At 38.2% G+C, this 26363-nt stretch overlaps 1 protein-coding gene across 1 annotated transcript in view; it reads right to left on the bottom strand.

The window, feature by feature from the left end:
- edn3b (endothelin 3b) overlaps nt 1-19858 on the bottom strand; it is a 46532-nt gene extending 26674 nt beyond the window's left edge. The window contains exons 1-2 of the mRNA XM_061976480.2: nt 19600-19858; nt 19318-19531 (exon numbers count right to left, since the gene is read on the bottom strand). Coding sequence (XP_061832464.1) covers nt 19318-19531; nt 19600-19651 — 266 coding nt within the window. The 5' untranslated portion in view covers nt 19652-19858. The remainder of the gene's footprint in view (nt 1-19317; nt 19532-19599) is intronic.
- Nucleotides 19859-26363: the final 6505 nt, after the last annotated feature.

The following is a 26363-nucleotide window of genomic DNA, read 5'->3' as shown; positions in this document are numbered from 1 at the left end:
ATGAATGTCACATAACAAGAAGATAGAAAAAAAGAAGAAGCCTATCAACTACGTCGTCGGTACGGACTACAAAGGCGGACGCGCGCAATTTTTCAGGATTTATGAAGATCTCAAATACAGATCAGCAGGTATCAGAAGGTAAGAAAAGTTGCTTTTGCATAATAGTGCGAAAATAAACGCCAATTAATATGTCTCACCTTATACACACACCATAATAATACTCGTGTGTTTACCAAAGTCGTACTAAAACATTTTGATAGATTTTTGAGCATCGTGTGTAATGTTCTATGTTTTCAATGGAACATATAAAATGTTGGTGTTGTTTACTTGAGTGATATTGCCATCGTACCTCTTACCACGTATCTCTTATGTTTGACTGTCATCTACTGGTCACACTTATCATTGCACCAAATGATTTTAAGTGCGCCTTATAGTCCGGAAAATACGGTACATTAAGAGTCGTCTCTCGTCTAGGGTTGGGCGATAAAACGATATAATTATGTATCGCGATAGACACGTATCAATAGCAATAAAAATGCGATAAAACATTCTATATATTTGTATCTTTTATGTCGGAAAAAAACGGAAGTTGCAAAGCAAGTTTGTTTGCATGAACAAAAGCACTAGCTATCTGCGAACCGAGCAACCCAGGAAGTAATCAGTGATCAGTGGGAGTGACACGCTAACAAAACACTATCAGCTATTCACGTGGTTGCGCCATCTTGTTGTCTTGCGCTTGATTATTTGCATGAAGTGGGAAGAGAAATAAATAATGAGCGCTGCAGAGAGCAAATCAATGTCACATCTGCAGAATGGCAGTTTTTAAGATTTTTTTCCAACGGACCGTCGTCTGACCAAGGTGGTGTGTAAATTATGCAAGGCGCTCACCCCCACCAAGACCGGTAATACCACACCACCTTCAAGCACAGCCATAACTTCACGGAACTAAACTTGTAGTAAACGCTCTTCTCGGCTTTCTCTATGTAAACATTTTTACTCTTTTCACTATTTTGGTACACAATATTAAACTTAATTAATTACGTGTACCTTATCTTTACACCTTCATTTTGGTTGTTAATAAGTATTTATTGTGATTTTAGAATGTTTACATTGAGTGTTTTTTATGCTTATATTGACATTTCCTTTCCTTTCTGCCTTAATAGCTAAGGGGATTATTATTAAAGGAAGGTTGAATTTTAAATGTTCACATTTAATAAATTTGTCTTGTGGTCCCCATTTTCCATAGGTTATAAGCAATATCAATGATAATCGATATTGACCTTTATTAGAGATGTCCGATAATATCGGCTGATATTATCGGCCGATAAATGCGTTAAAATGTAATATCGGAAATTATCTGTATCGTTTTTTTTTTTTATTATCGGTATCGTTTTTATTGTTTTTTTGTTTTTTGTTTTTTTTATTAAATCAACATAAAAAACACAAGATACACTTACAATTAGTGCAAAGTGTAAGTGTAAAACCTCCTCCCTCTCATTCACACAAAAGGGTTGTTTCTTTCTGTTATTTATATTCTGGTTCCTACATTATATATCAATATATATCAATACAGTATGCAAGGGATACAGTCCGTAAGCACACATGATTGTGCGTGCTGCTGGTCCACTAATAGTACTAACCTTTAACAGTTAATTTTACAAGTTTTCATTAATTACTAGTTTCTATGTATCTGTTTTTATATTGTTTTACTTTCTTTTTTATTCAAGAAAATGTTTTTAATTTATTTATCTTATTTTATTGTATTAATTTTTTCTAAAAGTATCTTATCTTCACCATACCTGGTTGTCCAAATTAGGCATAATAATGTGTTAATTCCACGACTGTATATATCGGTTGATATCAGTATCGGTTGATATCGGTATCGGTAACTAAAGAGTTGGACAATATCGGAATATCGGATATCGGCAAAAAGCCATTATCGGACATCTCCAACCTTTATAAAACACTTATATCACAATTTTCAGCCATATCGTCCAGCCCTACTCTCGGCTGATTCTTATGCTTTGAGTTGCAAAATTTGAGTTACAAGCATTCATGCCTTTAGTTGGTGTAGCAAATGTCACAGTGGACCCTTCATAAACATCTGGTCTTACTCACAAGCATTAGCCTATAGCCGAAGATGGACATAACTTTGTTTTTCCAACCATGGGAAGGAAGAAAGCGGGTGTGACGGACTCTACTCAGAAGAAAAAGTGAATGATTTTCATAGAATTAAAGAAATAATTCATCAACAATATGACAGTGTGTCTCCAACCTGGCAAAGCAATATGAGGGTATCACTGCAAGTCTGCACCCCATTGAAGCAGAGAGAGTCAAATGCAAGCCAGGAACGTTAAAATATAAACAGCAAACAAGTATCCATGAAAATATAGAAAAGCTGCCAAAGGTGTGTTGGAGCGAGAAGCAGCTGGAAGAAGATAACGTAGAAGTCCACTCTCCAAGGTAAATTCTGTAAATTATTATTACATTACTTCATAAAACTACTATAGTTATTTGTAGTACAGTGTATTTTTACAATATTTATTTTATATAAATTGGTGTTTTCTTTTTAAAAGGCATGTTACATGTGCTGTTTTGGGTAAACAGCAATAAAAAAAATGATTTGAATTAATTTTGATAGAAGCTCGGCCGTTTATTTGGCATTTTGACTTATATCGGTTTCAGCCCTTATCGGTATCAGCCTTTTTATTTTACAACTATAACAAAACTACACCAGCAGATACAATATATACACAATCATATGATACTAGTATTTAGTATTAAGTATATATATAATATATATATTTATTTATTATTATTATCAAATTAAAGCTCCGACCGGAATTCTCTAATAACTAAAGTTCCTTGGGCGAATAATGTAAACTCACTACACCGGTATGTTTTAGCACTTTCATGGTGAGTTTACTGACAGATATATTAAGAACTTTACACTATTTTATATTAGATATGGCAACAGCAAAGGATTAATGTCCCATAACAAGAAGATAGAGAAAAAGAAGAAGCTTATCGACTACAGCGGACGCGCGCACATTTTCAGGACTTGTGCAGATCCCAAATACAGATCAGCAGGTACCAGAAAGTAAGAAAAGTTGCTTTTGCATAATATTGCGAAAGAAAACGCCAGATAATATGTCTTACCTTATACACACACCATAATAATACTCCTACGATGAAGCACAGTACAACCCATCAAGCGGTGCGGCTTCATAGCTTACCAAAGTCGAACTAAAACATTTTAATAGATTTTTGAGCGCCGTGTGTAATGTTCTATATTTTCAATGGAACATATAAAATGTTGGTGTTGTTTACTTGAGTCATTTTGCAGCCTACGCGTATCTTTTATGTGTGACTGCCATCTACTGGTCAAACTCATCATTTCACCATGTACCCAATAAAATAGCGTCAAGGTCGGTAAGCACAACTAAAATGATTCCATATATAAAGCGCACTGTCGAGTTTTGAGAAAATGAAAGGATTTTAAGTGCGCCTTATAGTCGTAAAAATACGGTACCTTAGTGCAGTGGTTCTCAACCTTTTTTCCTGTGAATTTTTTTTTAATTCATGTACCCCCTAATCAGAGCAAAGCATTTTTGGTTGAAAAAAAGAGATAAAGAAGTAAAATACAGCACTATGTCATCAGTTTCTGATTTATTAAATTGTATAACAGTGCAAAATATTGCTCATTTGTTGTGGTCTTTCTTTAATAAGATATAAAAATAACTAAAAACTTGTTGAAAAATAAACAAGTGATTCAATTATAAATAAATATTTCTACACATAGAAGTAATCATCAACTTAAAGTGCCCTCTTTGGGGATTGTAATAGAGATCCATCTGGATTCATGAACTTAATTCTAAACATTTCTTCACAAAAAAAGAAATCTTTAACATCAATATTTATGGAACATGTCCACAAAAAAATCTAGCTGTCAACACTGAATATTGCATTGTTGCATTTCTTTTCACAGTTCTTTTTGACAGACATTTTTAAAAAAATCTCACGTACCCCTTGGCATACCTTCAAGTACCCCCAGGAGTATGCAGACCCCCATTTGAGAACCACTGCCTTAGTGCACTTTATTTGCTAACTCAATGTCACATTTTTGGTGCCTACTGTGTTGTTTGTCAGTGTAAATATGACTGGGACTGGGCACAATTTAGTTTTTCTTATTTTTGCATCGGTAAATCTTTTATTTTTTGTTTTGTTTTACCACATTGCATTTTTTTATTCTGTATATATTTAATGTTTGCATCGTTTTGCCATGACCCAGCCTTATGTAACAGCCATGTCTGGCGGGTGTGGTGTGAGGTTTACCAGTTTTAATTGCAAAAGGCTTAATAATCCTATAAAATGAAGAAGAAAAAAAAGATATTACATCATCGCTGTCATCTGGAAGCCCAGGTAATCTCCTTGCAGGAGACTCATTTTAAAACGTCTGATAACTTGAGCCTGGGGAGAGGATGGATAAGACAGGACTACCACTCTTTAGTATCGGTCAATTCGAGGGGAGTTGCTTTACTGCTACACAAATATGTTCCTTTTGTGCACTCCAAAAGTCATTCTGATCCCAATGAGAGGTTTGTTATTGTCACTGGCCAGATTCCCTACACCCCAGTAGCCCTTGTAATTGTTTATGCTCCCAACTATGGTGATGACACCTTTTTCAAACATATTTTCTTAATCTCCCTGACTTTTCAAAGCACTATTTAATACTAGGAGGAGACTTAAACTGTTTGGCTTGATCCCCAGCTTGATCCGTCATCAACCAAACCTTGCCCACCTTCAAAGTCTGCTAAGGTAATCCAGTCTTTTATGAAGGAAATGTTCTCTTTTCAATGTCTGGCATTTGTTTAATCCTTCCAGCAGGCAATACTGTCTTCTTGAATGTCTATCACACTTTCACCCACATTGACTACTTTCTAGTTGATAATAAATTACTTTCATCCATATCTATATACAAATATGACACAATTGTTATCTCTGATCATGCTCCAATTTCAATGGATTTACTCTTTAAAAACCTGTCAATCACACGTGCTCCATGGTGTTTAAATGTACAATTATTTGTAAATGTGGACTTTGTGTTAGGCGTCAAATAGATTGTTTTTGTGCTCTTGAACAAGACTCCCGGGACGTCGGCCTATGTACTATGGGAGGCGCTAAAGGCATACATTAGGGGGGGGATAATATCCTGTACAAGTTATGAGAAAAATTTAGGAAGAATGTAGTAGTTTGACACAACACATACACTATATTGCCAAAAGTATTTGGCCACCTGCCTTGACTCACATATGAACTTGAAGGGCCATCCCATGGAATTGTCCAAAATGTTTTGGTGTCCTGGAGCATTCAAAGTTCCTTTCACTGAAACTAACGGGCCAAGCCCAACTCCTGAAAAACAACCCCACAGCATAATTCCTCCTCCACAAAATTTCACACTCGGCAAAATGCAGTCCGAAATGTAGCGTTCTCCTGGCAACCTCCAAACCCAGACTCGTCCATCAGATTGCCAGATGGAAAAGCGTGATTCATCACTCCAGAGAAGGCGTCTCCACTAGGGATGATGTTTGATAAGAAATTATCGAGTTTGAGCCCGTTATCGAATCCTCTTATCGAACCGGTTCCTTATCGATTCTCTTATCGAATCCAGATCGGTTGTTGTATATGGGAAAAAAACACAATATTTGGTTTAACAAAAGCTCACTTTTATTTTATAAGAAAAAAATAAAATAAAAAATTAATAAATATTGACTGTTACCCCCCTAAAAAAAATAAAAAAAAATATTGACTGTTGTTACCCAAAGTATACTAAGTGGGATTTTTCAGAAAAACAAATATATACAGTAACACAAAAAGAGCGTGTCTCTGTGATCACTATAGGTGAATAGCCATGCCTTGAGGCATTTTTTCAGCTCCATTATTTTTGCTGCTTGTGTGACATCACAGGAAATGACGTAGCTCAGTCATTAGACTGAGCTACGTCATCGATATCAATATCAACCGATATTGATATCACCCGATATATACAGTCGTGGAATTAACACATTATTATGCCTAATTTGGACAACCAGGTATGGTGAAGATAAGGTTTTGTTTTAATTAAATTAAATTAAAAACATTTTCTTGAATAAAAAAGAAAGTAAAACAATATAAAAACAGTTACATAGAAACTAGTAATTAATGACAATTAGTCAAATTAATTGTTAAAGGTTAGTACTATTAGTGGACCAGCAGCACGCACAATCATGTGTGCTTACGGACTGTATCCCTTGCAGACTGTATTGATATATATTGATATATAATGTAGGAACCAGAATATTAATAACAGAAAGAAACAACCCTTTTGTGTGAATGAGTGTGAATGGGGGAGGAAGGTTCTTTGGGTTGGTGCACTAATTGTAAGTGTATCTTGTGTTTTTTATGTTAATGTCAATCAAGTGACAAAAGTGACGTCATCGTGAAGATTGATGATCGCTAATTTTGAGGTCTATTTTTTTAATGCCCGGCTAGTGATCGACCGACACACCCTCCACGATCGACCGGTAACTCGCGATCGACGTAATGGGCACCCCGATCTACTTATTTTGCCAGTGTTTAGTAATTCCATAAAACACATTGAAGACTCTGCAGGGTGTCCCCATAGGAAGCATTCTTGTGAAGGAAGAGTGATGTACTGTATTATACGGACACAATTCTCCATTCATAATACATACATATCATAATTGTCAAAACATGACTTCAATACCGCAGTCACACAAAGCTTTGCGATCAATTTAAAGGCCTACTGAAACCCACTACTACCGACCACACAGTCTGATAGTTTATATATCAATGATGAAATCTTAACATTGCAACACATGCCAATACGGCCAGGTTAGCTTACTAAAGTGCAATTTTAAATTTCGCGCGAAATATCCTGCTGAAAACGTCTCGGTATGATGACGTCTGCGCGTGACGTCACGGATTGTAGAGGACATTTTGGGACAGCATGGTGGCCAACTATTAAGTCGTCTGTTTTCATCGCAAAATTCCACAGTATTCTGGACATCTGTGTTGGTGAATCTTTTGCAATTTGTTCAATGAACAATGGAGACAGCAAAGAAGAAAGCTGTAGGTGGGAAGCGATGTATTACGGCAGGTGTTGTGCTGGATAACGCACCCCCGCCGTAGAATGCACCCCTTTATAGGTGTGCCGGATAACACAGCCGGTGTTTCATTGTTTACATTCCCGGAAGATGACAGTCAAGCTTTACCATTGGCCTGTGGACAACAGAGACTCTTACCAGGAGGACTTTGAGTTGGATACGCAGACACGGTACCGTGAGTACGCTTCCAAACATTTGATCGCTTGCCCGTACGTGCGTGCCGCTATGTGCATGTCACGTACGTAACTTTGGGGACTTTGGGGAAATATATGTGTTGTATGAACTTTGGGGAGGTGAACGGTACTTTGTGCTATGGGATTGAGTGTGTTGTGCAGGTGTTTGAGTTGTATTGGCTGGTTATATGGACGGGAGGGGGTAGGTGTTTGTTATGCGGGATTAATTTGTGGCATATTAAATATAAGCCTGATTGTGTTGTGGCTAATAGAGTATATATAGTCTTGTTTTTATTTACTGTTTTAGTCATTCCCAGCTGAATATCAGGTCCCACCCGCCTCTCACAGCATCTTCCCTATCTGAATCGCTCCCACTGCCCTCTAGTCCTTCACTCTCACTTTCCTCATCCACGAATCTTTCATCCTCGCTCAAATTAATGGGGAAATCGTCGCTTTCTCGGTCCGAATAGCTCTCGCTGCTGGTGGCCATGATTGTAAACAATGTGCGGATGTGAGGAGCTCCACAACCTGTGACGTCACGCGCATATCGTCTGCTACTTCCGGTACAGGCAAGGCTTTTTTATCAGCGACCAAAAGTTGCGAACTTTATCGTCAATGTTCTCTACTAAATCCTTTCAGCAAAAATATGGCAATATCGCGAAATGATCAATTATGACACATAGAATGGACCTGCTATCCCCGTTTAAATAAGAAAATCGCATTTTAGTAGGCCTTTAACTCATTTACATTGCACATAATGTAGCGGCCTTAAAGCATGCTTGTCAACCAAGGTGCGACTTACTGTCACCGTTTCCCTGTGCTTGAAAGTTCAGTTAAGGGCGAATGTTTTCTTCTGTATGTTGCTTCTATGTAGCGATGTCTAAAACACATGGTTCCACTTTTTCCTATGGAGCGCGCTGTTTTCAAAGTGTGCACTTCTTACAACACTGGATATGAGCAATGGCTCGTCACATCATTAGGCTTACATTCCTTTTTGAAGAACATGCACAATATGTTTTTATTTGTCTTACGCCAAGGGTTGGGTCAACTTAGCCTTTTTAGGAATAGGAAAAGACAAAGTCGGTTCTCCTTAATGTCTCCAAAGCACTTGAAACAAACGTTTTCAGAATTGATGGTGTTATCACAAGAAAACTGGCTGACTCCCTGTCAACCTCAGTCTCTTTGCTGTACATTGTCTCATCTCTGGTTTTTCCCCCCTTATTTCTGGCAAACTCCAAACCACAGACCTATAGTATTTCAACAGTTTGAGAGCTTAGGAATTTGACATTTCCTGCCTGTTGGTTACTGAGGTGTTTTCAGCATTCCTACAAACATTGTGAATGGTTCAACGTCTTATTAGTCATGCTGCATCTACAAACCCCGTTTCCATATGAGTTGGGAAATTGTGTTAGATGTAAATATAAACGTAACACAATGGTTTGCAAATCATTTTCAACCCATATTCAGTTGAATATGCTACAAAGACAACATATTTGATGTTCAAACTGATAAACTTTTTTTTTTTTGCAAATAATCATTAACTTTAGAATTTGATGCCAGCAACACGTGACAAAGAAGTTGGGAAAGGTGGCAATAAATACTGATAAAGTTGAGGAATGCTCATCAAACACTTATTTGGAACATCCCACAGGTGAACAGGCAAATTGGGAACAGGTGGGTGCCATGATTGGGTATAAAAGTAGATTCCATGAAATGCTCAGTCATTCACGAATAAGGATGGGGCGAGGGCAGCGTTTCTCAAAGTGTGGGGCGCGCCCCACTGGTGGGGAATAGAGACATGACAGGTGGGGCGCGAGGAACGGGAGGAAATTTCACTTAAATTTTTTTTTGTATTATTATATTCTTAGATTTTTTTTTTTTTACTATGCTTTCATTTTCTATACACACTGTAAATCATTTGGTGATTCTGTCTATGAAATCCGCTATATAAATAAATGGAAATTACCGGTACTTATTTTTACTGTAGGCTTTAAATTTCTCGGTAGGATCGAAAGTTTGACAGACATAGCAACAGTAACTAATGGGGGCGGGGCTAAGCAGAACAAACTTTCGCGCGGATGGGTAGCAGGCTAATGTGTGGATCACAATTACACAAATATATACATTTGTGACTCGCACCTCAAAGGTCGTCGAGCCAGAGCCAGCGCCTACAGAGAAACAAAAATCTGACGGGCACACACTGTGTCATTCACCGGGAAGCACTAGCGTCAAGGCAGCTCAGCCCCGAACTCAATGAGGTTTTAACAGATGTTGTGAGCGCGGTAAATTTGATCAAAACACGACCACTGAAAGTGCGACTGTTCTCTGCACTGTGTGAGGAAATGGGAGCTGATCATACAGCCGTGCTGTTTCACAGTGAAGCAAGGTGGCTCTCCTGGGGCAAAGTGCTGTCACTTGCCCTGTCTTGCCAAATGCATAGCTCCTCCTTTTTTTTTTTTGCAGAGATTGCAAAGTGGCACTTTTATTTTATTTATTATTGAACTTGATGCAAGTTATTTGATTTATTATTGAACTTGATGCAAGTTCTAACACTTTTATTTGATTTATTATTGAACTTGATGCAAGATCTAACACTTTTATTTGATTTATTATTGAACTTGATGCAAGTTATAACACATTTTTGATTTATTATTGAACTTGATGCAAGTTATAACACTTTTGTTTTATTTATTATTGAACTTGATGCAAGTTATAACACTTTTTTTTATTTATTATTGAACTTGATGCAAGTTATAACACTTTTTTTGATGTATTATTGAACTTGATGCAAGTTATTTGATTTATTATTGAACTTGATGCAAGTTATAACACTTTTTTTGATTTATTATTGAACTTGATGCAAGTTATTTGATTTATTATTGAACTTGATGCAAGTTATAACACTTTTTTTTATTTATTATTGAACTTGATGCAAGTTATTACACTTTTGTTTTATTTATTATTGAACTTGATGCAAGTTATAACACTTTTTTTGATTTATTATTGAACTTGATGCAAGTTATTTGATTTATTATTGAACTTGATGCAAGTTATAACACTTTTATTTGATTTATTATTGAACTTGATGCAAGTTATAACACTTTTTTTGATTTATTATTGAACTTGATGCAAGTTATAACACTTTTTTTTATTTATTATTGAACTTGATGCAAGTTATAACACTTGTATTTGATTTATTATTGAACTTGATGCAAGTTATAACACTTTTATTTGATTTATTATTGAACTTGATGCAAGTTATAACACTTTTTTTGATTTACTATTGAACGTGATGCAAGTTATAACACTTTTGTTTTATTTATTATTGAACTTGATGGAAGTTATTTTATTTATTATTAAACTTGATGCAAGTTATACCACAGCTGCACAGTTATTTTGTTTATTATTGAACTTGATGTTATTTTATGTTATTGAGTTTGAATGTATACAACTTGATGTTCAATAAATTTGAAAATGTTAAAGCTTGGCATTAGCGCTCTGTTGGGGTGATGGGGGCAGGTGGGGCTTGAAAACTCCCCCTTGTCCAAAGTGGGGGATGACAAAAAAAGTTTGAGAACCACTGGGCGAGGGTCACCACTTTGTCAAAAAATGCGTGAGCAAATTGTTGAACAGTTTAAGAAAAACCTTTCTCAACCAGCTATTGCAAGGAATTTAGGGATTTCACCATCTACGGTCCGTAATATCATCAAAAGGTTCAGAGAATCTGGAGAAATCCCTGCACTTAAGCAGCTAAGCCCGTGACCTTCGATCCCTCAGTCTGTACTGCATCAACAAGCGACATCAGTGTGTAAAGAATATCACCACATGGGCTCAGGAACACTTCAGAAACCCACTGTCAGTAACTACAGTTGGTCGCTACATCTGTAAGTGCAAGTTAAAACTCTCCTATGCAAGGCGAAAACCGTTTATCAACAACACCCAGAAACGCCGTCGGCTTCGCTGGGCCTGAGCTCATCTAAAATGGACTGATACAAAGTGGAAAAGTGTTCTGTGGTCTGACGAGTCCACATATGGAGGTCGTGTCCTCCGGACCAAAGAGGAAAAGAACCATCCGGATTGTTATAGGCGCAAAGTTGAAAAGCCAGCATCTGTGATGGTATGGGGGTGTATTAGTGCCCAAGACATGGGTAACTTACACATCTGTGAAGGCGCCATTAATGCTGAAAGGTACATATGGGTTTTGGATTAACATATGTTGCCATCCAAGCAACGTTACCATGGACGCCCCTGCTTATTTCAGCAAGACAATGCCAAGCCATGTGTTACATCAACGTGGCTTCATAGTAAAAGAGTGCGGGTACTAGACTGGCCTGCCTGTAGTCCAGACCTGTCTCCCATTGAAAATGTGTGGCGCATTATGAAGCCTAAAATACCACAACGGAGACCCCCGGACTGTTGAACAACTTAAGCTGTACATCAAGCAAGAATGGGAAAGAATTCCACCTGAGAAGCTTAAAAAATGTGTCTCCTCAGTTCCCAAACGTTTACTGAGTATTGTTAAAAGGAAAGGCCATGTAACACAGTGATGAACATGCCCTTTCCCAACTACTTTGGCACGTGTTGCAGCCATGAAATTCTAAGTTAATTATTATTTGCAAAAAAAAAAAAAATTTTATGAGTTTGAACATCAAATATCTTGTCTTTGTAGTGCATTCAATTGAATATGGGTTGAAAAGGATTTGCAAATCATTGTATTCCGTTTATATTTACATCTAACACAATTTCCCAACTCATATAGAAACGGTGTTTGTATATATCTTAACAGTCGATCGCGGAGGGAGTATCAGTCTGAAAAAAAATAGACCTAAAAAATTTGCGATCATCAATCTTCACCAAGACGTCTTTTTCGTCACTAGATTGAGGGTCTTTTGAGATGCTGCTGCGAGCTCATTACTAAGAAAAAATGACCGACAGGAAGGCGAGAAACACTGCCGCCAATGTATTTATTGTAAAGTGTAAAAAAACGAGCATGGAAGCTGGGACAAATAAGATGCTCAAAAAACAGCCGCTTTCATGTGGTATTGGACAGAAAGGAGGACTTTTTTTTTCTCCTCCTTTTGAAAATGCGGACGTTATCAGCACTACTGTCTGATTCCAGTCAATGCCAGTCATCGGGATCAGGTAATACACCAACGTATTTTCTTGTCTTCATGAAAGAAAGGAATCTATATGTGTTAAACATGCTTGTACTATCACTAAACACCTTTAACTTGTTCACAAAAACGTCTCTTTCATAAATAAATAAATATAAATTATATATATGAATGAGGTAGATCCCTTCGACTTGGTCAATGGAAAAGTAGCTCACCTGCAGAAAAAGTGAACTAAATTGTTCAGGGGGCCACATTTCCAGAAAGTTAAGGACCAGGGGGCCAGATGTTTTAGTCTTATTTTGTATATTCTGAGGAACCAGTGTCCTCTAAAGTAGACTTTTGATTTGGGTTTATTTAATTTGTTCCAGGAGAGTTACAGGAGCGCTCTATTGTTTTTAGTGACTTTTGCCAAAAAAGCTAGTCCAAAGATCTTTATGACAGCGACTCTCACGTTTTTAAGAATCTGCTGCCAAAATGTTAGTTTTTCACAAGTTTTTTTAACCAAGCCCAAATGATGTAAAAGAGAGGCCCTGAAATGGAACCTTGAGTAACACGACCAGTATAACTAAAGAAGTTGAACAAATGACTACTGACTGCATCTAAAGTGAACAAGCTACAACACCTTTGTGACATATTGTAAAATCACATTATGAAACAAATGTGTAACTGCCAAAAAAGCGGTGCCTAACTGGCTCCAGTTATGTAAATTACAGGATGGGAACTCAGTGTTCTATGTTTGCTCGGTAGGTTAAAAAGTCAATGCAAGGATCTGCCAATGAGTTTACAGTGGTCCAAGTTCCTCTAGACATAAGGAGCACTCTTGTGGTTTTTAGGAGTTTGCTGCAAAAATGTTTGTCTGCCAAGTTTTGAATTGAACTCGGGGGCTGGTATGTTGTCATTGCTGGACCAACTTTGGCCCCCAGGGCCGCCAGTTGAATAAGCCTGGTCTGTGTATTTCTGGATACGGGACTTAAAGGGGAACATTATCACCAGACCTATGTAAGCGTCAATATATACCTTGATGTTGCAGAAAAAAGACCTTTTTTTTTTTTAACCGATTTCCGAACTCTAAATGGGTGAATTTTGGCGAATTAAACGCCTTTCTATTATTCGCTCTCGGACGTCACATCGGGAAGCAATCCGCCATTTTCTCAAACACATTACAAACACCGAGTCAAATCAGCTCTGTTATTTTCCATTTTTTTCGACTGTTTTCCGTACCTTGGAGACATCATGCCTCGTCGGTGTTGTCGGAGGGTGTAACAACATGAACAGGGACGGATTCAAGTTGCACCAGTGGCCCAAACATGCGAAAGTGGCAAGAAATTGGACGTTTGTTCCGCACACTTTACCGACGAAAGCTATGCTACGACAGAGATGGCAAGAATGTGTGGATATCCTGCGACACTCAAAGCAGATGCATTTCCAACGATAAAGTCAAAGAAATCTGCCGCCAGACCCCCAGGAAAAGAGAGCGGATGAGGGTATGTCTACAGAATATATTAATTGATGAAAACTGGGCTGTCTGCACTCTCAAAGTGCATGTTGTTGCCAAATGTATTTCATATGCTGTAAACCTAGTTCATAGTTGTTAGTTTCCTTTAATGCCAAACAAACACATACCAATCGTTGGTTAGAAGGCGATCGCCGAATTCGTCCTCGCTTTCTCCCGTGTTGCTGGCTGTCGTGTCGTTTTCGTCGGTTTAGCTTGCATACGGTTCAAACCGATATGGCTCAATAGCTTCAGTTTCTTCTTCAATTTCGTTTTCGCTACCTGCCTCCACACTACAACCATCCGTTTCAATACATGCGTAATCTGTTGAATCGCTTAAGCCGCTGAAATCCGAGTCTGAATCCAAGCTAATGTCGCTATACCTTGCTGTTCTTTTCGCCATGTTTGTTTGTATCGGCATCACTATGTGACGTCACAGGAAAATGGACGGGTGTATATAACGATGGTTAAAATCAGGCACTTTGAAGCTTTTTTTAGGGATATTGCGTGATGGGTAGAATTTTGAAAAAAACTTCGAAAAATAAAATAAGCCACTGGGAACTGTTTTTTAATGGTTTTAACCCTTCTGAAATTGTGATAATGTTCCCCTTTAATGCAATTGCAGCCTTTAGATATACATAACTAAATTGGGGCAGCACGGTGGTAGAGGGGTTAGTGCGTCTGCCACACAATATGAAGGTTCTGGGTTCGATCCTGGGCTAGGGACCTTTCTGTGTGGAGTTTGCATGTTCTCCCCGTGACTGCGTGGGTTCCCTCCGGGTACTTCCTCCCACCTCCAAAGACATGCACCTGGCGATAGGTTGATTGGCCCTAGTGTGTGAATGTGAGTGTGAATGTTGTCTATCTGTGTTGGCCCTGTGATGAGGTGGCGACTTGTCCAGGGCGTACTGCGCCTTCCGCCCGAATGCAGCTGAGATAGGCTCCAGCAACCCCAAAAGGGATAAGCGGGAGAAAATGGATGGATGGATAATTAAATTGCTGAGGGAAAAAAAACAGTAGGATATTCACAGTGTAATTCTGACAGTCACAATTCAACTGTTAGGAGACTAACACCAGCAGAAATTGGGGACCATGGGAAAGGCGTAAAGGTTAGATCAGTGTTTTTCAACCTTTTTTGAGACAAGGCACATTTTTTGCGTTGAAAAAAATCCTGGAGGCACACCACCAGCAGAAATCATTTAAAAAACAAAACTCAGTTGACAGTAAAAAGTCGTTGTCGCAATTGTTGGATATGACTTTAAACCATAACCAAGCATGCATCAATATAGCTCTTGTCTCAAAGTAGGTGTACTGTCACCACCTGTCACATCACGCCCTGACTTATTTGGAGTTTATTGCTGTTTTTCTGTGTGTAGTGTTTTAGTTCTTGTCTTGCGCTCCTATTTTGGTGGCTTTTTTTCTTTTTTTGGTATTTTCCTGTAGCAGTTTCATGTCTTCCTTTGAGCGATATTTCCCGCATCTACTTTGTTTTAGCAATCAAGACTATTTAAGTTGTTTTTATCCTTCTTTGTGGGGACATTGTTGATTGTCATGTCATGTTCGGATGTACACTGTCTTTGCTCCACAGTAAGTCTTTGCTGTTCTCCAGCATTCTGTTTTTGTTTACTTTGTAGCCAGTTCAGTTTTACTTTTTTTCTGCATAGCCTTCCTTAAGCTTCGATGCTTTTTCTAGGGGCACTCACCTTTTGTTTATTTTTGGTTTAAACATTAGACAACTTTTTACCTTCACTCTGCCTCCCACTATTTCCCACATCTACAAAGCAATTAGCTACCTTCTGCCACCTACTGATATGGAAGAGTATTACACGGTTACTCTGCCGAGCTCTAGACAGCACCGACACTCAACAACAACACATAATTTGCAGACTATAATTACTGGTTTGCAAAAAATATGTTTAACCCAAATAGGTGAAATTAGATAATCTCCCACGGCACACCAGACTGTATCTCACGGCACAATAGTGTACCACGGCACAGTGGTTGAAAAACACTGGGTTAGAGAGTTTTTCTGGCAGTCATGGCCCCTGCCTCGAGTCAAACTTTTACTTCCAAGAGTTTCTGCTGGGCTTGCCGTCACTTGACAAATGACCTGGTCGGGCGCCTAATGGGAGCAGCATCGCAGGCCTACACCTGGTGTGGTTCGCTCGAACGTTTGCCTCGCAGGCACGTCAGACAGTTGCGCAAATGAAATGTTTTGTGCGTTCAATTGTCCTTCTGAGTCCTCACTGACTGAGTAGAGTGTTCTTTTGTGTCAGCATTGTAACGGGTATGAGTAAGTTTACAGATATCTCATGTTTGATTGTAGGAAGCAGTTAGTGCTTTGCTCAAGGGCATGGAAGTAAGCCAAGTGACTCTGGCAATCGGTCTACATGTACATATTGCAATCCCTGACACTGAGTTATACGGCTGGTTTAACGTTAAATTATGTTCATCAAAGCATACAATAACTAGAATGTTATTATTCATAGTGCACATACATATACAATATATAACTGAAATACTGTTAAACGGGCCTCTTGGAAGGCGCTATATAAAACCAAGTTGTTATTGTTATTATTAATAAACATGCATGTTCGTAGGTAAATTTTGTGTGTCAGATATGCAATGAAATTCTGCGAATATCCAGCAAACATGAACTTTTCTGTCAGTATCAGTCAACTACTTGATATGACGTGTTAGTTCAACATTAGCTGCATGTATACTAAATCTATCGAGGCATATACTATACATAAACATTGCTGTTTACTTGTCAGTGCAGAAGTAGTGTAAGTAACCAGAAGCAAAATAAACAGTTCAACCCCCTAATTACAGGGCGCAAAGAATTAGTCCAGGGCGGGTAAAAAGTTGTGTAAATCAAATTCTGGTCGGAGATGTGTCAGGAAGAAATACAAATGTTTTAATTATGTTGAATTTGGGGTTTTTTAGCACTAAAACATATATATATATTATTGAGTAAATACTTCCACATGATCATTTTAGCACAAACATGTATGTTTGAATAAGAAATTGTTATCATCGTTTTACATTGATTAAAAAAAAAAAAAAAGAAGAAGAAATATATAATAATGACCTCAATTTAGACAAAATGAAGTGAATTATATTTATATAGCGCTTTTCTCTAGTGACTCAAAGACATTTTACATAGTGAAACCCAATATCTATGTTACATTTAAACCAGTGTGGGTGGCACTGGGGTGGGTAAAGTGTCTTGCCCAAGGACACAACGGCAGTGACCAGGATAGCAAAAGTGGGGATCGAACATGGAACCCTCAAGTTGCCGGTACGGCATACTTGCCAACCCTCCCGAATTTTCCGGGAGACTCCCGAAATTCATCGCCTCTCTCGAAAACCTCCCGGGACAAATATTCTCCCGAAAGAAAGAAGAACTAAATCATCCAGACTAGAGATAAATTGTATTATTATATTTATCTTACCTAAAAATAAATATATTTATTAATTTAAAAAAAACGAAATACATTTTTACTATATTTTGCTAAAAACATCAAAATTAATTGTATTTGTATTTGTATTTTTTCTGACTCCTTATTACATCCAGCCATAGAATTATACATTGAAATAAACATATTTGAAATAATTAATTTTAAATTATCATAATAATTCATTTAAATTGACGATATTTAATTATTAAAATAATTGCTTGTTTATCAACAACTTTAGCATTTTATTCATTACATTTTGAAGCTCTCAGAAGCCAAGTTATGTTATATTCCTTAATATTTATTTATGCAAGTTTGAAGTATCAATTATCTAAACACAGATTTGTTTGCATATTTTCAGGATGGATATAAATATATATATATATATATATATATATATATATATATATATATATATATATATATATATATATATATATATATATGTATATATATATATATATATATATATATATATATATATATATATATATATATGTATATATATGTATATGTACATATATATATATATATATATATATATATATATATATATATATATATATATATATATATATATATATATATATATATATATATATATATATATATATATATATATGTATGAAATACTTGACTTGGTGAATTCTAGCTGCCAATATACTCCTACTCTCAACCACGCCCGTCCTCCGGACCAAAGAGGAAAAGAACCATCCGGATTGTTATAGGCGCAAAGTTGAAAAGCCAGCATCTGTGATGGTATGGGGGTGTATTAGTGCCCAAGACATGGGTAACTTACACATCTGTGAAGGCGCCATTAATGCTGAAAGGTACATACAGGTTTTGGAGCAACATATGTTGCCATCCAAGCAACGTTACCATGGACGCCCCTGCTTATTTCAGCAAGACAATGCCAAGCCACGTGTTACATCAACGTGGCTTCATAGTAAAAGAGTGCGGGTACTAGACTGGCCTGCCTGTAGTCCAGACCTGTCTCCCATTGAAAATGTGTGGTGCATTATGAAGCCTAAAATACCACAACGGAGACCCCCGGACTGTTGAACAACTTAAGCTGTACATCAAGCAAGAATGGGAAAGAATTCCACCTGAGAAGCTTAAAAAAATGTGTCTCCTCAGTTCCCAAACGTTTACTGAGTGTTGTTAAAAGGAAAGGCCATGTAACACAGTGGTGAACATGCCCTTTCCCAACCACTTTGGTTAATTATTATTTGCAAAAAAAAAATAAAGTTTACGAGTTTGAACATCAAATATCTTGTCTTTGTAGTGCATTCAATTGAATATGGGTTGAAAAGGATTTGCAAATCATTGTATTCCGTTTATATTTACATCTAACACAATTTCCCAACTCGTATGGAAACGAGGTTTGTAAATACTCAAAAGTTTTGCACGACACGTGTTCAAGCTAGATTTTCTATGGTTTTTCATTTTTTAAATATCGGGTGGCATTTTTTTTTTTTTAATCACCCGTTTTACGGATTATGGGCAAAATATTTGTCCAAGCTGTAGTTTTCCTAAGATAACTGGTTAGTCTTTTGTAACTTTCTTGTGTAGTTGTGGTCATTCACAAAAATGATATATATATATATATATATATATATATATATATATATATATATATATATATATATATATATATATATATATATATATATATATATATATATATATATATATATATATATATATATATATATAAAAGCAGTATACATTACGGCTTTTTGCAAGCCGGAAAATGTCTAAAATGTCAAAGTCGTCAGCAGAAAGCAACTGTACCAAGTATCAGTAACAACTATATTTAGGAGAGATGTTACGTAAAGTTGTTTGTCTATACTTGAGAGGGCAGATGGCTGTTTGAAAAGACATCAAATAAGGAATGACCAAAGCGTGTCTTACTCAGGCGTATTGATCCAGATGATGTCCAAATGACAGTAATAGATGCACTCCTTATCCTTGTAAGAATAACAGGTGCAGCGCTTAGATCTGGACTTTGGTTCCGACGCCTCATTGTTAAGAGCTGCGACTCCACCGGAGGTCAACTCCGTGCCGGGGCCTGAGACACCTCCGGGCTTGACCTCGGACATGACCCACGCCTCACACCTCCACACACCTTTTAGTGCACAGGAAATATGTTATTAGGGAAAGAAAACTGGCAAAGGTTTGGCTCGTGTGACTGACCTTGTAAGACAATCAATGCAAAGATTTTGCAGAGCATGATTCTCGCCTGCATGGGAAATACCCTCGCTTGTGTTAAATATTCCCAAATGGAAGGAGAGCCTGTTGAGAATGTGGCGATACGGTCATATTAATCCGCTTGCGTAGAGAATCAAAATCCACTGATGTCCATGTCGCAGAAAAATGTGTTCATCCCCGCTGCTCCGTTCATTTTTGTGCCTTCTCGCCGTACATCCCCGCGTGCAGTGCTGCTGGAGATGACATCAAAAGTCCCGACACAAAGTGCTCGCCCTGCTACACTCCCTCTGAAAAGCACCGTGTGCAGTCAGGAGCCACGCTCCAGCCCGCCCTCTAAAAAAACAAAAAAAACAAATTAAAGCTAGACGGGCTTTGGAGAGTCTTGGGTACTCCCAAGCTTCCCCTTTCTCCCACCCCCTTCTTAAAATGCGTGTGCGAGACGGACCGCTCCATTTGACCTGCCGCTGCTGATGCATGACAGGGATAGTACTTACCTCTAGTTTAGAAAGACAAATATATAATCACTGCATGCTGTAGCGTGAGCCTTATGATATTTGAACATGCTACAAATTAGTCTAGCTATAGAATGGAGGGTGTTTTTTTTTTAAATTATTATGATTGTTACCTGGGCTCGAGTCATAATAGCCTTAGGCCACTCTGTGTGCAATGTGGAAAACAGTCAAATGTAACAACGACTTTACTTTACTTATATAAGAAAAGGAGTCCTGGAAAAGATCCAGCATGCAAAGATGAGGTGCTGCCTCTTCATTTTAGCACCATGAAGAGGAACAGGCACAGTTTATACCTGTGGCTTTTTTTAATAGTATTTAAGTAACAATAATTACATGTCATTTCTTTGAAGGTATAATTAGGCAATAGTATGTGTACTCACCTGTTCATTTGACGACGTACTGCAGGGCTGACTTTGCAGAGTACATTCCGTTCTCCTGACTTTACGCTTTATATCGTCTTTTTGTACTGAGCAGCCTGGACAGAGACGCACGTCTGTCAAAGCGACCGCATTCCTAATTGCATGAGAAAACAAGCCTGCCATTGTCCAAACGTTTTTCCACTGAGGGCCGCACAATGAAAAATCTAAGGATGCGGGGGGGCCATTCTGATGCGTATATCATACTTGCCAACCCTCCCGAATTTTCGGGGAGACTCCCGAAATTCAGTGCCTCTCCCGAAAACCTCCCGGGACAAATATTCTTCCGAAAATCTCCCGATTTTTAGCCGGAGCTGGAAGCCACGCCCCCTCCAGATCCATGCGGACCTGAGTGAGGACAGCCTTTTTTCATGATGGGAGGACAACAGGGTGACATGAACTAAATCATCCAGACTATATATAAATTGTATTATTATGTTTATTCTACCTAAAAATAAATACATTTATTAATTTAAAAAAAAAAAAAAAAAATACATTTTTACTATATTTTGCTAAAAACATCAAAATTAATTGTATTTTTATTTGTATTTTTTCGTTACTCCTTATTACATCCAGCCATAGAATTATACATTAAAATAAACATATTTGAAATAGTTGATTTTAAATTATCATAATAATTCATTTAAAATGACCATATTTAATTATTAAAATAATTGCTTGTTTATCAACAACTTTAGCATTTTATTCATTACATTTTGAAACTCTCAGAACCCAAGTTATGTTATATTCCTTAATATTTATTTATGCAAGTTTGAAGTATCAATTATCTAAACACAGTTTTGTTTGCATATTTTCAGGATGTAGATATATATATATATATATATATATATATATATATATATATATATATATATATATATATATATATATATATATATATGTATTGGCCCTGTGATGAGGTGGCGACTTGTCCAGGGTGTACGCCGCCTTCCACCCGATTGTAGCTGAAATAGGCTCCAGCGCCCCCCGCAACCCCAAAAAGGGAATAAGCGGTAGAAAATGGATGGATGGATGGATGGATATATATGTATGAAATACTTGACTTGGTGAATTTTAGCTGTCAATATACTCCTCCCCTCTTAACCACGCCCCCAACCACGCCCCTCCCCACCCCCCCACCACGCCCTCACCCCCCACCTCCCGAAATCGGAGGTCTCAAGTTTGGCAAGTATGGCGTATATTTAACTTTTAAAGCCAATACAACATATACAGTAAGGAAGGGATTCATATAGTCCCCATACCCGGATGGGTGTTGTGTGTGTGTGTGCGTGTGTGTGTATGAGGAAAAAGTCAGGATCACCACCACAGACTCAGAAACATTCGGGTATTTTGAAAAGGAGAGAGTAAATAAATAAAATCACATGTACTTACTCCAAAAACAACAAAACCCAATAAAAAGGAGGAATATTATTGCATGGCCCGAATAAAAGTGCCAAGATTGGCTGCTGAAAATGATGGAAAGTGCCATTCCATATAACAACTGACGCGGTGGCCAAAGTTGGAATCGCCACAAAAACACATTTTAAGATATTCAACACTCTACTGCCATCTGGCAGCTAAAGTGGATTGTGCCCCCATCACCCCAAAGTAAATGGTGCACCACGCCCCAATTTGTCATGGTTCATGTGTCAAGTAAACCCGTGACGAATAGGCATACTTGCCAACCCTCCCGAATTTTCCGGGAGACTCCTGAAATTCAGCGCCTCTCCCGAAAACCTCCCGGGACACATATTCTCCCGAAAATCTCCCGATTTTCAGCCGGAGCTGGGGGCCACGCCCCCACCAGCTCCATGCGGACCTGAGTGAGGACAGCCTTTTTTCACGACGGGAGGACAACAGGGTGACAAGAACTAAATCATCCAGACTGTAGGTACATTCTATTATTATGTTTATCTTACCTAAAAATAAATATATTTATTAATTTATTTTTTTTAAACTAAATACATTTTTACTATATTTTGCTAAAAACATCAAAATTAATTGTATTTTTATTTGTATTTTTTCTGACTGCTTATTACATCCAGCCATAGAATTATACATTAAAATAAATATATTTTAAATAATTAATTTTAATTGATCATAATAATTCATTTAAAATGACCATATTTAAATATTAAAATAATTGCTTATTTATCAACAACTTTAGCATTTTATTCATTACATTTTGAAGCTCTCAGAACCCAAGTTATGTTATATTCCTTAAGATTTATTTATGCATGTTTGAAGTATCAATTATCTAAACACAGTTTTGTTTGCATATTTTCAGGATGTAGATATATATATATATATATATATATATATATATATATATATATATATACAGGTAAAAGCCAGTAAATTAGAATATTTTGAAAAACTTGATTTATTTCAGTAATTGCATTCAAAAGGTGTAACTTGTACATTATATTTATTCATTGCACACAGACTGATGCATTCAAATGTTTATTTCATTTAATTTTGATGATTTGAAGTGGCAACAAATGAAAATCCAAAATTCCATGTGTCACAAAATTAGAATATTACTTAAGGCTAATACAAAAAAGGGATTTTTAGAAATGTTGGCCAACTGAAAAGTATGAAAATGAAAAATATGAGCATGTACAATACTCAATACTTGGTTGGAGCTCCTTTTGCCTCAATTACTGCGTTAATGCGGCGTAGCATGGAGTCGATGAGTTTCTGGCACTGCTCAGGTGTTATGAGAGCCCAGGTTGCTCTGATAGTGGCCTTCAACTCTTCTGCGTTTTTGGGTCTGGCATTCTGCATCTTCCTTTTCACAATACCCCACAGATTTTCTATGGGGCTAAGGTCAGGGGAGTTGGCGGGCCAATTTAGAACAGAAATACCATGGTCCGTAAACCAGGCACGGGTAGATTTTGCGCTGTGTGCAGGCGCCAAGTCCTGTTGGAACTTGAAATCTCCATCTCCATAGAGCAGGTCAGCAGCAGGAAGCATGAAGTGCTCTAAAACTTGCTGGTAGACGGCTGCGTTGACCCTGGATCTCAGGAAACAGAGTGGACCGACACCAGCAGATGACATGGCACCCCAAACCATCACTGATGGTGGAAACTTTACACTAGACTTCAGGCAACGTGGATCCTGTGCCTCTCCTGTCTTCCTCCAGACTCTGGGACCTCGATTTCCAAAGGAAATGCAAAATTTGCATGGTTGGGTGATGGTTTGGGGTGCCATGTCATCTGCTGGTGTCGGTATGTGTGGGGAAAAAAATCACAAGACTATTTCATCTCTACAGGCCTGTTTCATGAGGGGGGGGTTCCCTCAATCATCAGGAGATTTTAATGGGAGCATTCACATACCATGGATTATATAGGGCACAGAGTGGGTGGGTACAGGCTGGTGTAGAGGCGTGGTGATTGGCTCATGTGTTACCTAGGAGGTGTTTCCGTCTGTGGCGGCATGCTGTTACAATTTCGCTGCGCTTGTTGAGGGATGACAGGTCTGGACGGTAAATAATAAACAGTTTTTCTTTCAAGCATAGGTTGCATCTTTTATTACCACTATTGTAAGGTGTGCTGGATGCAAGAATTTGCCATGTTATTGAATATTCAACATTATTGTCTTTGAGGTCCCAAATGTGTTTGCTGAGTTCTGTGGTATTCCGCAGGTTTTGGTTCCTGAAAGAAGCCTTGTGATTGTTCCATCTGGTTTTGAACTCTCCCTCAGTTAATCCTACATATGTGTCGGATGTGTTAATGTCCTTGCGTGTTACCTTAGATTGGTAGACAACTGATGTTTGTAAGCACCCCCCGTTGAGAGGGCAATCAGGTTTCTTTCGACAGTTGCAACCTTTGTTGGTTTTGGAGTCGCTCTGTCCGGGGGCCGACGGCTCATTTGCAATTGTTTTGTTGTGGTTTGAGATGATTTGTCGTATATTGTTCATACAGCTGTAGCTCAATTTAATGTTGTTCTTGTTGAATACTTTTCTTAGGGTGTTGTCTTTGGGAAAGTGTTTGTCAATCAGATTGAGAAATTTGTGTCCAATGTTAGTTGAGACGTTTTTGCTGTATGGGGGGTTGTACCAGATGATGTCGTTTCGTTTTCTGTTCTTTTTCGGTTGGTTTCCTGGCGTGGGTTCATAGGTGAGGGTGAAATTGTATCCGCTTTCATCAAGGGCTTTTTGGTACGGGGGGTTGCTTGGTCAAATTCAGCTTTGCTAGATGACAGCATCGATAGCCTTTTATTAATTCCGGTAGGTATTCTTTTCGTGGTGGTGGGTGGGTGGTTGCTGTCATGGTTTACGTATTGGAGTGTTGTGTTGGGTTTCGTGAATGGTTGGTAGCTGTTATTTCTCAGGTTGAAAGTGACGTCAAGGAAGTTGACGGTTTGCTTGTTGGCTTCAATCGTGATCCGTAGGCCGTTCTCTTTGAAAATTTGGCATATGCGCTTCTTGGTATTCTCGCTGCTCCTTGGCGAGGCGCGACACACTGCCAGTCCGTCATCACGGTAAATACCAAGGTTCAGATTGAGGCTGGCGAGCTGGGAGAGGAGGAAACTCCCAATGAGTATATATATATGTATATATATATATACATACCGTATGTATGAAATACTTGGTGGATTCTAGCTGTCAATATACTCCTCCCCTCTTAACCATGCCCCCTCCCCCAACCACACCCCCGTCCCACCCCTGACCACGCCCCCCACCCCCACCTCCCACCTCCCGAAATCGAGGTCTCAAGGTTGGCAAGTATGCGAATAGGGCCTTATAAATTCGCTTCCAACTGTAAAAAAAAAAAAAGAAGAAAAAAAAAGATACATGATAAATATTAAACAGATGATTTCTGGGCCGATAAATGTAGTAACAAAATAGCTCCAACAACAGATTAAGAAAATTCAATAAAATACAATTAATGAGGTGGATTAGGGTGAGCAAATCAAGTTGCTCCTTTTCGTCCCCTGAGCTCTTTGTAAACAAACATGGCATCGATCATTTGGGATGTCTTCACTGTTTTGTTTCAGAGGAAGACATTCTGCGTGCTATTTGCACCAAATGCAAACCGCTCGGAGGAAAACACAACACGCTTCAACACATCAAGCATTTTAAGCCACATGAAATGCCAGCATCACTACGAGGGTGTTTTGAAAGCCTACGAAGACGCCTGAAAGCCAGCTGCCCCAAAGGAAGCCTCACAGAAAGGTGTGCACAAACTACATTTAAATCTACATTCAAAAAACATAATACAGATCTGCAAGTTCGTCGGTTATCGGCTTTGTTCTTGAGGAGCAGGAAGTTATGTGTCGGTATCGGCTTAAAAAAAACACATTATGCAGTTTTAAGCGTCAATATTTCAACTTTTTTCCGTTACTGTACACGTATTTGCTCTTTTATTGAACCTTTCGCATCTTTTTGGACAATCCTGCACTAAGACGATGTCTTGAGAGATATACACTGAAATACACCTCCAAGTTATTGTGCAATTAATGAAGAAGGTTTTTCCATTTCAAATTCCACAACTTTAGGGTTGCTCAACCCTGCGGGTTTTCCTGTTTTTGTTATGTTTGGAACTAGACAATTTGATTGACCTCACGGCATGCCGTGATGCACCATACTGCATGGGCTGTGGTTCTCTTCATACATTTTTACAATGGAAACTTGCAAAAACATTCCACTGTACACTTCGGGCCGAATCTACGAACAGAGTGCGTGTTATTAAGTGGGCGTGTTGGGGTGGGGGCTCTACCAAAACTGCGTGTGCAATTGATAGCAAGTGCAAACGTGGTGCAGTCTGAATGAAGGGTTTTTTGTCACTATGGAGACACTCATTTATTCCACAACATG

This window comes from Nerophis lumbriciformis, linkage group LG01 (genome assembly GCF_033978685.3).
Source record: "Nerophis lumbriciformis linkage group LG01, RoL_Nlum_v2.1, whole genome shotgun sequence".
In the NCBI taxonomy this organism is placed as follows: Eukaryota; Metazoa; Chordata; class Actinopteri; order Syngnathiformes; family Syngnathidae; genus Nerophis; species Nerophis lumbriciformis.
This window is presented reverse-complemented; position numbering and strand designations above follow the sequence as displayed.